This window comes from Mugil cephalus, chromosome 5 (assembly GCF_022458985.1).
Source record: "Mugil cephalus isolate CIBA_MC_2020 chromosome 5, CIBA_Mcephalus_1.1, whole genome shotgun sequence".
Taxonomy (NCBI): Eukaryota; Metazoa; Chordata; class Actinopteri; order Mugiliformes; family Mugilidae; genus Mugil; species Mugil cephalus.
In genome coordinates, this window is record NC_061774.1 from 20,178,239 (window position 1) to 20,190,603 (window position 12,365).

At 41.2% G+C, this 12,365-nt stretch overlaps 1 protein-coding gene across 1 annotated transcript; it reads right to left on the bottom strand.

Moving 5' to 3' along the window:
• Positions 1-767: 767 nt before the first annotated feature.
• On the bottom strand, positions 768-10,692 carry sting1 (stimulator of interferon response cGAMP interactor 1). Its single transcript, XM_047585295.1, has 7 exons — positions 9,799-10,692; positions 7,655-7,881; positions 6,426-6,618; positions 4,520-4,628; positions 4,121-4,365; positions 2,330-2,516; positions 768-1,961 (listed from the first exon to the last, which is right to left on the bottom strand). Exons 1-7 carry the CDS (start codon positions 9,799-9,801, stop codon positions 1,690-1,692), a joined length of 1,236 nt encoding a protein of 411 aa, XP_047441251.1. The 5' UTR covers positions 9,802-10,692; the 3' UTR covers positions 768-1,689.
• Between the last annotated feature and the right edge of the window lie 1,673 nt (positions 10,693-12,365).

Here is a 12,365-nt window from a genome sequence, read left to right on the forward strand (position 1 = left end):
AACTTGAAAGTGACAAAAAGAAATCTCGTTGTGCTTTTTGTTCCTCAAAAACCCGACCGTCCAATTCAAATTATCAGCTGTGTACTTTAAGTGCTGATCCAGGAGACAGAAACACACATACACAGAGGTGTTTTTTGTGTACTTTTTTTGTCGCAGGTTTTAAAGGCGACTTTGTCTATTGACCTGCGCGCCATCGATGTGCGGTTTATCTCGGCTGCTGCGGTCTGGGGCAAAGCAGGTGAACTTTAAAACGTCTGTATTACTATAACCTTCCTGCTGCTCTCGCGTCTCATCTGTTTAACGTGAAGCAAGAGCCGGCGATTGGAAAAAAAATGTCACAACATTTATTTTAACATAACACCGAGCAGCCATAACGTTACTACGTGACTCCTGCCACCTCCACACGGGGAGCGGCCTCGTTACATTTGACGAGGATTAAAAGAAAAATAGTGCATGAATTAGACAAAATAAATAAAGTCCCGATGTATCATTAATTAATTATGTGCCTTTATATGTAAGGAGCCACTTGTTTTTATAGTTTTTATAGCACGTTTCATTTACATTATCCCTCTTTGGCTGCAAGTGAATTTGCACCGGATTCAGGCTGTATTGCTGGCGCAGTGTGTTGTGAATCTGATTCTTTCTGTCCCTTCTTTCACCTCCTCCTTGTGAAGAGAAGGGACGTACGGGCTGTAAACACATCTGATGCAACCTCTCCGAGCAGTTTCAGCAGCGGCGCAGTCAGGAGGTGAGCGTTCATGTGAGATTCAGATAAACAAGCTCCGCGCCAGGTGTCTTGTGACAGCTCCTTTTGTTTGGACAGCCATAAAACACATCTCTCTCTTCCTTCTCTTTCTTCTTTGTCAAACGCGCTGTGTTCATTTCAGCCGTCCTGCCGCCCGTGCTTGCGTAGTTATCCTCTCCCAGATACTCACTCTTGCCATTTTTGCTAAACATTATTTTTATTTTTGCATATTTTTTTTTAACCATTTACATGAAGTGAAATGATCGTTTTCTTTATTATTCAAGAAGAGTTTGTGCCTGCTTTTGCATGCATTGTCACATTAATTCACTGCTGTAGCTTTAAAAAAGATCACTGAGTGTTTTAAAAAAAAAAAAATTGAATTAAAAAGACACCGCAGAGATCAGGCTGCCGTATGAAAAAAGGTAGCAATAAGAGGATGTCGCGCAACCTTTGCTCTGCTCCAGAAGGTTAATTAATTACGTCCTGTTCCCCAAAGGAGAAAGGTGCACAGTTTATCCAGCGTCTTCAACTGCACTAATCTACTCTTCCCTCCAGTTTAGGGCCAGGACGTTCTCTGAATATAGTAGCCAGGCAGTGAAATTGCCATTAGTATTGATCAGTTTGACAGTAATGTATTCTACTCTGTGCTAATTGTGCCGTCAGTGACCAAACTTGGTGTCTCTTGTCACAGGTTGGTTCTCTTCTTCTAAGGAAATGTGCGCATTTGTCAAATAACCTCACACACCAGCATATTTTGACATCTATAAAAGTCTCTAAAAAGTTTTTTAAAAAAAAATCTAAAAGTGTCAAGAGATTACTAATAGTTTTCTATCCCTAATCTGTCAGTCTGCAAAAGAATAGTAAAACATTAGAGGAACCCAGTGATCGTTGGTCAGGCAGAGTACGTATTGTTGTGTCTCTCTCTGTGTCCGAGCTTATGATTCTCAGCGGAAACTGTGCGTGTCCTCCACAGGCTCCCTCAGAGGCAGCGGTGGCTCCAGGCTGAACATGAGCGTGGGCTCCCTGCTCATTGGCTCCGGGCGGTGCCAGTCGCCGTTGACGTGCACCGGGGTCGGCAGGCCGTTCGGAGCGTTGGGGAACGGGCGCGCCACCTCTTGGTGAGGAGGTGGGGTGAGACAGAACTCCTCTTTCTGCTGCTGGTCCAAGTGTCTGAGGATGGCCTTGGACAGGTAGTGAGGGTCGTTCTCGTGCTCATCTTGAAGAAGAAGAAGAACGAAGAAGAAGGAAACATGAGGTATGTTTTATTGCTTCTAATTGTTCTTTTCAAAAGTTTAGAGTAATTACAGATAAAGAGTTAACTGAACCAAAGGCCAGAAATGTTCCTAACGTTCCAAACATCAGGGACGCTCTGACCTTCATACCTCACGTCGGCTTTTACGCGGGGCAGACAGCGTTACCAACAAAACCCTCTTAAAAACATAAATCGCATCTAAAAAAGCATCTATTAATACACAAATCCTAATTGTGAACCCCTGTGGGGGGAGTGGATAAACTAAAAGCTAAAATCCCACTAAAAGCAGCCTGTGTCAAGTTCTCTCACACACACATATTTGCGCGTCGTACCATTGAGCAGGATGAGTTTGTAGCGGTTGCGACACTCCAGAGAGTGCTCCAGGATGTCCTGCAGCGTCCTGAAGAAGAGCAGGACCTGCTCTCTGCGCTCAGTCTCCCCGAAACCAGCGCTGCTCTCCTGGGACATCCTGTAGAGCGTCAGCAGAGGTGTTGCGTACTCCGCCACACACTCATGGGCCTGTTTAGACACACACACACCCACCCACACCCACAGAATTACAGGGAGGACAAAGCAGACACCCAGAGGGATATACATTTCCTGGACAGATAATCCTTTAAAAGCTCCAGCCTCAGACGTGTTTGTTTGTCATGTTTCACAGTTAGATGGTGCTGTTACTGTGCTTCAACCAATCAGGTCTCAGTTGGTGTAATTCTCGGGTTTGGCCAGGAGGTGGCACTAATGTTACGCTACTGAAGAGAAACAGCCCCGCTGGAAGGGCTGTACTACAACTACAGGCTTTAGTATTTTACTTCAGGACTTGAGTAGAGGTGGGATACACCCTCATCACAGCGCTAACACAAAGAGACACAACCATTCATGCTCAGACATGCCAAAGCAATACCAGGTGTCTCAGTAAGGAAAGCCAAAGTTAATACAGTATATTTATATATATCTCATTGGAGTATTACCACAAATATACTGACACATAAGCAAGCATTGTAATAGCTTAGCTGGTCAAAGTAGAGTAAATTATAACTAGATTAAGTTCATTGGGTAGTTTTATAAATAAATATACACCGATCAGCCACAACATTAAAACCACTGACGGGAGAAGTGAATATCATTCACCATCATCGAGCATTCATTCATGTGGATGTTAATCAGACATGTACCACCCACCCAAACCAGACCAGGCAGCCCTACTCCATATCAATGACACACACACGAATATGGTCTAAAAAAAACACGAAGAACAGCACAATGTGTTAACTTAGCCTTCAAATTCACTAGATTACAAACTGTATCTGTGGGATGATCCACAGAGGCCGATCCCCTCAACCCGTAGGACCTAAAGACAACCTACTAACAACATTGTGTTACCAGACACCACAGTGTAAATGAACCGTATTTATAATGCAGCTTCATTTCCTTCGGTGTGACGTGCTGCTGCTTTTCTGAACTTTATATGATGGTAAACTTTGTATCATTTGAGCTGTTTGTTGAATCATTTTGAAGACGTCACCTTGTCCATCATCACCTTCTGACATACAGACAATCTACCTTTAAATCTGTCAATAGATTATAATATTAGTTTAACAATGTTCAGTGTTGTAGAAGTAGCTCCAAAAAGCTGAAATAAAGAAGGCATTTATTCTGTGTTACGTCTGCAACACTAAACTATGAGCGTTTTTGACTATTTTTGTTCTTACTTGAAACCACTTTCCACTACCTTCCACTGCAGAGCTGATTTTTTTTTTTTTTTATACAGAAACAGCTCCTTGATTCTGTCACTTTGCTCTCTCTCCCTCCCTCCGTCGCATTGGAGCTGTACAGTCTTTACAAATCGGATCAAAGGGGAAAATATCAGCACACAGAGTCTCTCAGCTCACGCTGGCATCCAGAAGTCTGGGTTGAATCGCTGCACGAGTAGCTTACGGCGCTCAACCTGCACGTCCTCTTATTACTTTGTTTAACACTGGCTGAGTATGTTTTTCACGCAGAAGCACTTCCAAATGCAAACTGTTACATATCACCGACCGCCTGCTGAAAATTGCACCCTGTGTAGTATCATTTTGCATAATGCACCTGCATCATAATCTACCTGTCGCATCCTCGCCTACCTTCCCATCCTCGTCCAGTACACTGTAGACACTGTGTTTATAGACCCGCCCCCGGACTCCCGCTCTGTCTATCTCGTTGTTTGGGAGGTTGTCATAGAAACGGATGTTGCTGTCCTCGTCCACCAGCTTGTGCGAGATGTTGGCGTTGAGGGGGACGAGGATGAGGAGCTTCCTGGAGCCGTGGCCCCAGGAGGTGTTGCTGCATTGGTGTGTGGCGCGAAATTTTGCGATGGATTCCTCCAAACCTGGACGGGCACACACGAAAATACATTCAGTCATATCTCTAGTATCACTAGAACAGAATACTAAATCCAATTTAAAGTGATTATGTTGCGTGTAATAATAAAAAAAAAAAGGAGGGAAAGCAGATGTGAGTGTGTTTGTCTCGATGTTACTGACATGGCAGCACCAGTTGGAGGTAGCCCACGTAGAAGGACCAGGCCAGGCCGTGGGCCACGACCATCTTCCTCCCCTCGCAGATGTCTGACACCTCCACCTGTGATGGACCCTTCACACAGACCACAGAAACAGACAGAATTTACCTCCACATCCCCGAGTGGCTGATTTCCAAAGCAGGACAAAGAAAATTTTTAAGACAGAATAGACTGACAGGTGTATTTTTAGACTGAATTCAGTGGGGAAAACCAACGGGCAGACGTTTTAGATGGATGCCAATCTATAATGCTCCCAGTTTCTAAAAAGGAGCTTGAGGGAGCTTTGTTAGAGTTTATACATCCGTTCTTCGAGAACACTGTGAGTGCGATGGTCATTCTTGCTGATGGAGACACATTTTGAACCTATTTTTACTTCCAGCAATGCCATGTCAATTATAATCAAGTGATGCTTCAGCAAAGTGTTACGCAGGGACTGGTCTTTCTGAAGTGTAGTCACACGGTGAGCTCTCAGACGGCGAACTCTCTGGTAAAGAAAAGGGATCTAAATTTATCTGGACCCTAAAGAAAAAACAGCAGATCCTCGCTACCCTGTGCAGCTGTGCAGAACTTTAGACTTTCATTTCGCTGGTTTAACCGCTCACACCAGGCGGCTTGATGTATTCGCTGTCTCAGAGAAGTTAGCATGCGCTAGCTTTGTGGAGTGACGTGAAGCAGTGGCAGACTGGATTAACCTGTGTGTTTATACTTGGATTCATATTGAAACTCGTCTTTAGTGAGGCAGGTCTAGTGACAAGGCTGATTAGTAGCTCTTTGTGACACCGGTGGAGATGACGGAGAAGGCCGTGACTAGAGGACAGTGTCGAGCATTGAGTAGATTTATGAGTGGGGAGCTTGTAATACTGAGGAATGATAAATAACTTTATCATGCAGAGGTGTTAGATACGGTTACAGATACTGGCCCCATGTGTAATATAATAACACAGAAGAATATATTGATTAACATGAATATATACACTCACTCGCCAAAACATTAGGTACACTTCCAGTAACTACATCATAACATAACAGACTTGCACTAAATCCTCCTTGGTGACTGTTATGATGTTCGTGTTAGTATGATCACTGTGGAGGATGTTCTTTTTATTTGTGGGGCTGTTAAACAGGATTGAATTAAACACTTTCTGTTGTTTGGACGAGCCCCCAGCTCTCTTTGTTATTGGAGACAAAAGCTGAATACCAACCACGACATCCGCGATGCTAAGATTTAATGTAGGACTATTATATGAGAATGCGTTAGTTTTCGCTAGTGTATTCACTATGTACAGTATATTTCTGGAATTGTATTGCATTGTGTAGTATAATGAACGCACATTGTAGCCGATACATATCGTACAAATGTCAACTGTAGCTTGAAAGTGGCTTGTCCGATGTCGTGAGATTGATTGCTTACATTGATATGTAAGTAAGTGTCTAGGTCCACGTATTTTTGATTACATTCATAACACCCAAAATACTGTAGATCAGAAAGAAGCTAAAGAAGTGCTAGATTTCTTTATGCCTATACTTTTATCTCATGTACTGTATTACTGTAGTATTGTAGTACTACTGGATGAAGGTACAATAACACATCTTATCTTATCTTATCTTATCTTATCTTATCTTATCTTATCCAATTCATTTTTCCTAGTTCCTATGTTAACGACAAAAATCGATATCTGTGAAGGGAAATTACCTGCACATGTATATACGTTTGCAATATACCGAAGACGATGTGAACGTTTTTCTGTACCTTTACAAATAGACGACCAAATAAATAAATCATCTGTCTTACAATGGTCAAAGGACATGTTTTTGTGTAACCCCAGCACATGAAAGAGAAGGGGTGTTTGTGTGTCGCGTCTAGACCTCACCAGGACTCCCAGGCTTTTGAACAGCGTGTATAGAACAGGGACCAGGAGAAGGAGTTCCCAGCACTGGCCTTTGTGTGGCAGAGGGTGTCCAGCCAGGTACAGCAGGAGGCAGGCCAGGCTCGCAGTCAGCAGGGTCTTCCACCCAAGCCCACAGGCTGGCAGCATGTGGCTCAGCACCGTTCGGCCTCGATACCTGATAAAAACGGGGAAGTGGATGTAATGTAATGTGTTACTGTCGTCGAGAGTAATTATCGCCGAAAACACAATGTTAGAGCATCTGTATATTAATATGGAAATGATGTGGTGGCAAACGTCTTCTTCTGTGCAAATATTCATCTGTCTGTGCCCATCTGCTCAGTGGAGCTCAACACCTAGTGCGTGGTGGGGTTTTAAGGTGTTTCACTGTAAAAAAAAACACCTGGTGCTTCTGACAATGACTGACGGGAGAAGTGAGAGTCAAAATGGAAAAGTTGCACACTGTATGGTATTGAACCATTTGTGGTATTATAGTTTTTTCAGTTCAGTTCAGAAAACTTTATTTATCCCATGTGGGCAAAAAAATAGTTAAAAGAGTCGCTAGTTAGACATAGAACTCTAATACTCAATTCAGTTGTTATTTGAACTAATGGTTTACCAACATGTGCATGTACAAATATGCAAGAATAAGGATTTAAACAACCATTGCTGGTATGTAATTATTATTATAACATAGGTTAACTCTCAGCCGATGTACATGTTCTTCATTCTTTCTTCTTTCTCACATATATTTTGGTTATATAATGTAAATACGGTGGAATGAGATTATTATTTGTTCAGTGTCCCGGTCTTGAATTTAAAAGGACAGAGGGACAGTTATGATGAATAATGGGGGTGGGATTAAATAAGTTTTCTTCCACCCACCCCTCTTCGAGCATAAATGAATGAACTTAAATATTGAACCTGCATCTGCATGTCGTCTGTTGAAAGCAACTTCACTATTAAATCCTGCTATATGTAGGTCACTTGTGTTGTAAAACGTTTTACTCACTTGCTCGAAATAAATGGGGAAAAAAACAAAACAAATTTTAAAAACGTTGAACTGTAGGACACTGCAGAGTCAGGTCATGGCTGTGGGTTTGTGAGCAAAGCTTTTTTTTGTGGCCTATAGATAAGATAGCTGTAAAGTGGCTGTTTCTGTTACAAAACCGGTTGTCGGACACACGCGAACGCAGCCACACCTACTCTCTCACCTTGTGTTGGAGTGGTGCAGCCACTCCTCCAGCAGCAGAAAGAGCCCGTGCAGCAGAGGGCCAAGGGTCAGGGTAAGCATTGCTATGGCAACCCAGCCAAATAACCTTTCAGGAGACAAAAGCATCATGCCTCCCACTGTTATGGCAACGAGCGCTGCAGCACATCCCCTGGGCAAACTCCCCCGAGGCCGAGGGATGAGAGCGTCCTGATCTCGGTGGCATTGCATCTGAGAGAAAGAGAGAAAACAGAAAAACCGGAGTCAGGGAGCACAAGGGACGCGATCGATCACATCACTCAGTGTTTGGAGACTGATCGCGCAAATTTACTGTAAACATAATGTTGGACATGGAGTTTCTACACGAAATGGCACCAAAAGATCACTACTTGGATTTTTATAACATCAACATTTAACTTCTTTAATCCAAATTACACTCTGCAGGGTGAAACTAGCTTGTTGCATCGCTGACTTTAATATTTGCTTATCGATTCCTGCACTGATTATTGTCAATAATACTAGAAGAATACTAACACTTAATAACTCAAATGTGTGGAGCTATTCTATTTCTATTATTATGTCTATTATAGAAATACAGAAAGCCGTAAAATGAGTTGTGTTCCTACAGTTTCTCATCTCTTTTCACATTTTCCAGACTATAAGTGCAGAGTATATTCAGAAAGAGAATACCTGTGTATAATGTACAGTATGTAGCATGAAAATTAAGCTGTTCTTTCTTTGCATGTAGCCTAAATATCTATTTGCACGGCTTTGTCCCTACTTTGTATGCCTCTGTCTTGACTTTGAATGTCTTTGGAAGTCAAAGAAACTCCCCTCCACTCGTCAGTGTTGGCCCGTTGTCGTATAACAAGATGGAAATATCTAGAATCTAGTTATGCAGCTGATCTTTTGATCCTTTATATAAGTTTCAACACAGTACGTGTGCCTCATAAAACAGAAACGTCAGACCTTTGATTCGAGAGTGGAGGCAGTGAACAGTTTACAAAGTCTGAAGCTAACAAATGCCTGTTTATCTGGCTTAACATTATGGTATAAAATATAATTAGGATTGGAATTAGCCTGCTTTTAAGTCCATGAACCCACTCAGCACCATTAACATAAACATGATTACGTTAATAACATTGAAATGAAACCAAATCTAACAATTGCTTTGATCACTTTCACTTTGGCTAGCTTGCTGTTTTTATAAACACACATGTAGTTTTCTAGCTAGATAGTTACAGCTTCATCCGGGAAAGTTACAACTGCTAGCAAAGAAAACTAATGAACACGTGCCAGCAGCTAGAAGACTACTATCTTTTAATGGGGCTCCGATACGCTGTGGCTGAAAACAATTCGTAAGCACGTGCCAGCACCGGCCAGTTAGCTGTCTTGTGTTTTTCCCCTAAAACACCCATGAATGTGGCAGACATGTTGTCCAGTTGGAGGAACATTAGAAATTTGAGCCACAGTTGCTCAATATGGTGAGCAATACGATAAGTTCCCTTCTGATTATCGTTTTAAAACACCAGCCACATCTCCTCGTGTCTCAGTTTCATCAAACACAGACGTGGGAGATGTTTTCTTGACGGACACCATCATGGTGTTGGACTGGGTCACTGAGAACAAATTAGGGAAGCTCATAAGGTGAAAAGATGTATTTACAGTTCATGCAATTTACCTACATCTGGAAGACACATCTATAACTATCATACACAGTTAAGCTAAATAAAGTTAAACCTTTATTGGTTCCCATATGGTCATTTCATAGTGATCTAGTCTCTTTCTCATACACATGATCCACAAGACTGGACAGGTTTTGAATTAGTGAGTTGATATGATTGATATGGTCCAGGCTAAACACGTGAATATATGCATATTCAGGCTGTATCGAAACCTAACTGCGAAAACTGCACGTGTTCAAATTCATTGAAAGATCTAAAGATCCGCTATTCAATCAACTACAGTGAAGAAGCTAAACCACAGCCACACACTAGAGAAACATTAGCTACACTCACTATGTTTGAGGTGACATGACTCCTGGCTCTGCCTAAATCTGATCTACTTCTGCTGTCTGCCGTCGTCCTAACGGCACCTGAAGAGTATTTTAAAACTAAACAAGATAAAGACATACACGCAGCCACTCACCATAACGTGTCTGCTCTGATGAAATCCAGAGTGAAGAGGGTTCCTTTGCCTGCAATTCTTTTTCTGCTTCTTTTCTCTCCACCCATTTTTTGCGCAGTGATCTAAGCACTTTCAGTTTCAGTTTCCTATAAATTGTCTCACTGTATTCCAAGGTAAGGCAGGGTAATAAAAAAAAAACACACACACACACACAGGGAGTGGGAAGGTTGAATATACTGAGAACAATTGATTATGAAAGAGGAACCTCTGTTAAGCAATTCTTTTTTTTTCATGACAGGATTTTTTTTTTTTACAATGGAACATTCAATTTTATGATCAGGCTGCTTTCATTTATGTGGCACCAATAACAACTAAACGCAGTTAAACTCATACACGGATCTGGATGTACAGTTTTTAACCCTTGGAAGACACTGCGTTAAATCATAGGTAGAAACCCTTCCTGCGGCATGTTGGGAGCCAGGGACAATAAACGGTTTTTGACATAGTAGAAGCAGGTATGAAAAGAATTTTGTTCACCGGATTTGGGTGAAAACAGCAATTCAGCGAGAGTTTGCTAGTTTTGCTGTGTGAACGTTCTTACTTATAAAATAAGGAACCACTTCTGTTGCTGCTGCTGTTATACGGAGGCAGGGTGGTATTGGTATCCTGAAATGGTTCCCACGTGAACCATGAGGCTTTGTGCTTTCAAACATGATAGAAATCTGACGCCTGTGACTGGAGGCTTTATGTTCATTATTATCTCCTTCAGGGGATTTCTTCATTTTCGGTCCACTTCAGTTCATATGTCATACTCAGTGTTGGGCACGTTCCTTTTAAAAAGTAATTAGTTATAGTTACTTCTCACAAAAAGTAAGAGTTAGTAACTGAATTACTCCACTATAAAAGTAACCAGTTACCAGGGAAAGTAACTATTGCGTTACTCTTCTTTTTTCTTTTTTTTTTAAGTTTAAATATGTCTAATAATTAGATTTTTTTTCTTAGCAGGTTTCACAAGCCAGTTGCATAGAGTAGAATTGTATAGACACGCACTTGCACAGTACTTTTAACATTTATAAATCACGGTGCCCTGCACAGAGCCCGATATCTGCTGCCAAATCCCCCCTTTTCATGATCGTTAAAGTGTGGGAGATCGCTATACAAGCTGGATATAAACACAGTCTCACAGTTGCCATTCACCTATGCGCTTCCATTAATGACCGTGTACCACATTTGATTTGTTTGACTGAAAAGAAAAGGAACAACAATCTGTGCCCTTCAGTCTTTATGGGAGAAGATCAAAACTTGTCTTTGGGCTGGTACAGTCTGTTAGGGCATCGAGTCAGAATGTAACAGGCAGATATGAGTCAGAGAGAAAAACCCAGGTGGGCACGGTCCAACCAGCGACGCACCCCATTTAATTTTCGGTAACGGAAACAGCGTTATGAAGATGGAAACAGCAATCAGTTAGATTACCCCGTTACTGAAAAAAGTAACGCCGTTTATTTTAACGCTGTTATTCCCATCACTGATCACACTTATTGCAAAACTCTATTCCACTGTCACATCTTAAAATTTGCCAAAAACAACTACAGCTTGTGTTTGAAACTATACGGTAGCAGATTTTATTACACTGCCTTTATTCTTGTGAGGATTAAGAGTTTAAATAAATATTAAATCAAATCAAACTTTATTTATATAACACTTTTCATACGTATTATTGCCTGTTGTTTTCAGATTTCTGCTTCAATTTACCATAAATTTTAACAGGTTTACATTCATACTGCTGCTACAGGTAAACCTGCACATTTCAACAATGTCTTGCTTTCAATGAAGTTAACCCTGACCCACTAATAACTAAATCTAGAATAAAGTTTGAACTATTAGGCCTACTCTGAGCCAACCATCTACTGCAATTATACTTAATTATTTGTATAACTGAACCATTTCAAACTGTTCCTCTGCCCAATCAGCAGAAACTTTCTGAACAAATAGGCCAGGACTGCAATACCCTGAGGAGTTAGTAAGGGCATGAAGGTGCAGTTAGGCAATTTAAAATGCAGCCGTGCTTGTAAAAACTGGTTGGACCTGAGTCAAACAGGAAAGCAATTGTGAAACAACACATGTTGTCTACATGAAAGCTCTCTGCATGTGTTGTCTTGCTGAAACTGACACTGACGTAATTTTTAGTTTTAATTACATTGCATCACACAAAAACATGAAAGTAAAAAAAATAAATTAAAAATAAATGTACGGAGGTGTCTAACCCTTATACAAAAACATGTATTGATGAAAAAGTTTGTAATTGGTCGTACAATTATTGGTCGTAACAACAAAAAAACTCTTTATTCTCTCTCTGAGTAAAGACTGTTGCACCATCACCACCGCACCACTGGACTGTTCTGCACACGCACACTTAAATGAATCTGTTTGCACAGGATTATGCACCAAATACTGCACTAGATTAGCAAGTATTAGGCAACTACTGTTATTTATGCACTGTTTATTATCTTAATTTTGTATCGCCTAAAGCATAATCTGCCATTGTCTCTAGTATATATTCTGTTATAGTTCTGTGTATAGCGTAGTAT